Source organism: Papaver somniferum, chromosome 1, assembly GCF_003573695.1.
Source record: "Papaver somniferum cultivar HN1 chromosome 1, ASM357369v1, whole genome shotgun sequence".
Lineage (NCBI taxonomy): Eukaryota > Viridiplantae > Streptophyta > Magnoliopsida > Ranunculales > Papaveraceae > Papaver > Papaver somniferum.
The window spans coordinates 96,531,447-96,536,966 of record NC_039358.1 but is presented as its reverse complement, the minus strand read 5'-3'; the positions used below and the strand labels follow the sequence as shown (position 1 = coordinate 96,536,966).

General features: G+C 38.8%; 1 protein-coding gene across 1 annotated transcript; it reads left to right on the top strand.

Annotated features, from left to right (window-relative positions):
- Window positions 1-820: 820 nt before the first annotated feature.
- LOC113294885 (zinc finger protein VAR3, chloroplastic-like) lies at window positions 821-5,269 on the top strand. Its single transcript, XM_026543259.1, has 5 exons — window positions 821-1,425; window positions 1,526-1,643; window positions 2,105-2,385; window positions 3,014-3,112; window positions 3,231-5,269. Exons 1-5 carry the CDS (start codon window positions 995-997, stop codon window positions 4,912-4,914), a joined length of 2,613 nt encoding a protein of 870 aa, XP_026399044.1. The 5' UTR covers window positions 821-994; the 3' UTR covers window positions 4,915-5,269.
- Window positions 5,270-5,520: the final 251 nt, after the last annotated feature.

Sequence of the window (5,520 nt, the reverse complement as noted above, 5' to 3'; positions counted from 1 at the left end):
ATTTTATTGTGTTCATAATTATAGGCATAAATTTGGTGCATATCAAAGCACTTAAATGAATCTTAATTAGAGATTGCGTAGGACGGACACAGAAATGACATGAGTTATTGCGAGATAAATTAATCATCTTTTAGATGCCTATATGATAACGATGTTTTACTTGCATTTGATAGTCTGTGTTGCAGCAGAATTGAAATGACAATGGTGTTGATGTAGCTGTTGCAGTTGTGGTTTAAGCTAAGAATATTGTGATGCAGCAAGATAGAAGATTACTGAGAAGATGGAGCTGAAGGCAGTGGTGAATGGTTGACTGCAGAGGTGCTGGTGCTGCAATAAAGTAAAGTGAATTGAGGAGTACTCAGATTCCTAAGTAGTGTAGCAGATGTGTACTCATATTTGTAAGCAGTGTGGCAGATATGTACTCAAATTTGTAAACAGTGTAGCAGATATGTACTCAAATTTGTAAACAGTGTATCAGTTATGTACTCAAATCTATGGTAGTATGTTATTTCACACGTACTTAAACAGTGGGGTATATTAGTCATTTTCATGTTTTCAAATAACTTTGGACCTTAGAATAAGAGTAAAATCTAGTTAGACCCTGCTATAAATAATCTTATGGGCTTAGGACCAAACAAGAAATTTTCCTTAAAATTATGCCATGTCATCTACACCTTGGTCAAAGAGGTTAGGGTTGGAGAAAGATTTTAAGGATTTTGAGCGTGTATTTTATGTGTACCAAGACTTTTTTTCACACAGGTTTCATTGGAGATGCTAATAACGAAAATGAGTTGCCATATAACAACTATAAAATCTTTTCACTGTCGATTAAGCTCTACGAAGCGAGTGTCTTATCTTGGAGCATCATTCCAGAACTTTCATGGTTTAACGCCTGAGAACTGAAAACCTAAAACCCTCTCCAGTCTTTGAATCACCGTCTCTCTTTCTCTAACTGGTTTGCTCAATTATCTTATTTATCTAATCCGAGGCGGAGATGGGCACCGCTTCGAAGTTATCCATGTTACTCACATCTCCATTCCCTCTTCTCTGTTCACGCCCATCAGTTATACGCCTTTCTAGGTTTTCTATTGCTTCATTCTCATCATTTTCTTTAGCAAAACGTAGATTTTATTTGAATTCACGTCGTATCAGATTAGGGTTTTCAATTAAATCTTCAGAGAGTATTCACACTCAAACTACTGGTGTTCTCAAAGAAGATTATCATCTAGACTCTTTGGGATCTTCTTCTAATTCCAGGGTTGCTCATCCTTGGCCTGAATGGTCTAAACTCACAGAGAATCTTACTACTTCTGGTTACTTTGATCGACGACAGAGTTCGGATGATTTTGAAGATTTTTCTGATGAGCTTAAACCAGCTGCAAATGCTTGTCTTTCATTTGCTTTCGATCACTCTCATCTTTTGGGGTATACCTTTTGTCATGTTTGTACATACAAAATTAGTCATTTTTTAAGGGGTTTTAATTTACTAAAAGTGATGTAATTTGTGTTGAATTTGTTGGAAAAGATCACTTTCTCGAAAAGATATCGAGGTTGTTGTGGCAAATGGATTGCCATTCATGTTCAAAGGTGCGGTTGATTCAGAAAAAGGGATTAAATCATTCTTGGGCAGAGATGAAAACAGTGTAAGTTTATATAAACGTCTTTTATTTATTTGTTTTGTATTTTGTGCATTGGAGAATTTTATGTCATATAAATGGAGATGCCTTTGCTACATTTGAATTGATAGTAAAACCTGAGTTTGTTTTATTTTGTAAATTAAATATGAAAGCAGCTAGGAAATTAAGAAAACAAGATCATCCTGAGTTGAATTAGTAATTTGATACAGAATTCAATAATCTAAGTTGGTGCTTTGTAAATTTTGTTTTATTTGATTACTCGTACACTGAAATGAAGGTTTTTCTTTACTGTGTTATGAAGCCATGTACTGGGAAATTTGTTTGCCTGTTCAAAACCATGTTGGACTAAGGGGATGGTGCTAGAAGATCACTCGTGTCTTTTTTTTTTTTTGGTAGACACTGTATCACCACTACGCTGTCATGTGTTGTTGCTTGTACTGTTTAAACCATTTTGGCAAATATTGTAGGATTTGGAGCAAAGAGAAGGTATGATTGATCTGATGCGATACATTTTAAGCTACACATGCCATTCTCCCACAACTTCAGTGGATAAGTACACTATCAATAGAGAACTTGTTGAATCATCAGTTCGTCGTTTGTTGGATGAGTTGTCTGATGCAAGCAGAAAAGTCCGAGAGGCGGACTTATCTGGCTCAATGCCAAAGCAATTCCGAGATAAATATGGACAAAAGCCTAGGCCTCTTGGACGAAACATTGAGATGAAAAGAGGCGATTGGATTTGTTCGAGGTGAGTTTCATCTCCCAAGTATGTTCCTCGAACTTCTCTGCTAAAAACTGACCCTTGGTTTCTCTACCGCGAGGAGTGAACATCATAAGATCATCTTTATCACTGATAGTTCTACAGTTGTACATATAAACATGGCACACCATTTTAGAACCCTTTATATCACGTAAAATCGCCAAAACGTGTGACTTCTTCAATGTTGACTGATAAGAAAAGATAACCCTAATTTTACTTAGCACTGCATCTTTCCTAAATGTGAACTGTCTTCACATCCTGGATAAAAGTTTAGAAGAAAACTGATGTACCATGGTTTGATGTGGGTTATGTTACTGACATGAATTCTTGCAAGTGGGTTATGTTACTGACATGAATTCTTGCAAGTCGTATTGGAGACATCAAGGTCAACTCTTAATAGGGTATTAGTACATTATCAACTCAATTTCCCTTCCCTCATTGTTCAGTCCGTTTTTTATCTGAAGAATTGGTTCTGTTATGTGAAGCTCTTTTCAGACTTTCAGTACCTCTTTCGGTCCACTTGCATTGTGACATTGACTACTTGCCTGTGAACATTGTGGTCGGCGTATATTTTATTGCCATGTTAACATAGCGTATTTATTTTATTGCCAAGCAGGTGCAGTTTCATGAACTTTGCTAAAAATATGAAATGTCTGGAATGTGACGAGGCAAGGCCGAAGAGACTGCTGACCGGAGGAGAATGGGAGTGTCCGCAGTAAGAGTTTTTTTTTTTTTTGGTTTCACCAACTGATAATCCGTCTGTTTCCATTATATGCATCTAATGCAGTAAGAGTTTTCCATTATATGCATCTAATGCAGTTCACTTTTCTCAGATGTAGTTTCTATAACTATGAGAGGAATGTTGTATGCTTAAGATGTGATTGTAAGTGCCCTAGCGAAGCCACCCCTGGCCCAAGATCTAGTTCTGGGTTCACTAACGAGATCAACCAAAGCAGGGCTTCTCAAGCCAACAATTCTTCTGGCTTCACCAATCCCATAAACGATGGGCCAGAAATTATGCCTCTGCGTAAAGGGGTGAACAGATTTGTGGTGAGCACCCGAAAGAAACCCCTGGAGTGTTACTCTGCGGATGATCAGTATCAAGTGAGCTTTGGCAATGATACAACTGTGGAGGGAATCGGTTTTCAGTCCGAGGATGTGGTGGGTTCACGTAAAACCTCGGAGTCATCTATCAACCAAAGCTTGGATAGAATCCTCGGTCGCATATCATCTGCTCCAGAGAAGAATGATGATAAAGTTGCAATTGAGAAAAATAGTGCTGGAGCAGCGAAGACTTCAATTTCAAATTCAGCCTCTTCTCCATTCAGGCAATCTGAGGGAAGCGGTTCTAATTATGTTCCATTTGTGCCATTACCGGCTGATATGTTTGCCAAACCTCAGGAACCGGAGAAGGATAAACAAGTCACATATCAGAATGTAAACGTGGTTAAGGCTGATGAACAGTTGGCTTCTTCTCTCCCTTCTGAGTCAGGTGATAGTTTGCTACTCGCTGGAAAGCCAGTAAATCAAATTGTTAGCAAGGAAGAAAAAGAACAAGCTGAGAAATCAGAGAGATGGTTTAAGAAGGTTGCGGAGCTGCATGATGTGACGGATCTTGCAAGTGCTATATCAGATGATGATTTCCCAGAAATTATGCCTATGCGGAAGGGGGAAAATCGATTTGTTGTGAGCAAGAAGAAGGATAGGTCTTTAACCTCACCTCTGTACAAAAGGCGCATGGCCATGGAGCAGGCTAACAGTACGAACTTCGTCCCATTTGTTCCTTTCCCGCCTGATTATTTTGCTAAAAAGGGCAAAGGTCAGGAGCCATTAGAAACCACAACGTCGTCTACAGATGCCTCATCTTCAACATCAGAGATTCAGGGTGGGCCAGAGAAGTCCAAGGAGCCCAATGCCGATACTTCCATTTGTAGTGCTGGTCATCATTCTACAGAAGTGCAAGATTATCAACCAGCGAGTAGGAGTAGCTTGAATACATCGCTGTTCACAAAGAATCCAAGCGAGAACAAGTCTGATAGTGTTCAGGATGGATCCACTAGGAATTCAACCCAAATACCTAGCGAAGATTGGATAAGTCCATCTTGGAAGAAGAACAATAACAGGTCAGAGGCAGCATCAAGTCCCATTCCCAGAAGTTCAATCCAGGATCAGCCTGTGAGAACTCAGAATAGTGGAACGAGTACAGACAGAGGATTTTCTGGAAGGAGTTTAGAAGGATCTTTAGTGACGGAACTGGATCCTCTGGACATGTCAGAAGAAGCAAAGGCAGAGAGATGGTTTAGGAGAGCTTCCCAGATAAAAGACATATCGGAGCTGAGTCAAATCCCTGATGAAGATTTCCCTAGTATAATGCCAATGAGGAAAGGCGTAAACAGATTTGTAGTGAGCAAGAGGAAGACACCCTTAGAAAGGAGGTTGACATCTCCTCACTACCGGAGGAATTTGCCGATAGTAAGCTCTGAATCATCGAAAAAGGAAGAAAACGATACAAGCTAAAAAGTCATGTATTCATTCCTCACAGACATGGCTATATGCAGTCAGTATATAGATCATGTTAATCTTATACGTTAAAGAGAGGAAATCTCAGTTTGCATTTTCCACTAGTAGATAAAGTTCAAATTTCAAATATGTTAGAAGAAAAATGCTTCTTCTCTGCCATGGAAGTTTTACTTCTCCAGCTACAATCCCTCCTTCCCCCGACCATCATCACTCAAGTAAGTCGTAGATTTTACTATTTGTGCTATTGTTTTGATCGCAGTTCCAGCACCTATTGTGAATCCTTTATTGGTGTATCTTATTGGGTAATTTACTTGCTTACTTTTAAAAAGTTAATATTATCGAAATTGAATAATATTAGTCTTTGGTCTGCATTATCAATTTTGAACCTTTTATTTTATATTAGTAGACAAAAATATAATTTGAGCATCTATGGCTCACTCACCCACATCTCAAGCGGGTGGTAGAGATACAACAACATGATACAGAACCTACCTTGGACCTTTAACTAAAGCTCGTCGCTACTAGCAAAACGCTCTCTGAATGGACGAACCCTTGGCCATCTCCCTACTATGATCAAAAAATCAACAACACAAATAAAGTTAG

Excerpts from the sequence above, each read along its gene's own strand:
- LOC113294885 (XM_026543259.1), top strand. The coding sequence starts at position 995 with ATGGGCACCGCTTCGAAGTTATCCATGTTACTCACATCTCCATTCCCT. Across the intron at positions 2,386-3,013 it reads GGCGATTGGATTTGTTCGAG|GTGCAGTTTCATGAACTTTG; the intron begins GTGAGTTTCATC and ends ATTGCCAAGCAG. Across the intron at positions 3,113-3,230 it reads GGAGAATGGGAGTGTCCGCA|ATGTAGTTTCTATAACTATG; the intron begins GTAAGAGTTTTT and ends CACTTTTCTCAG.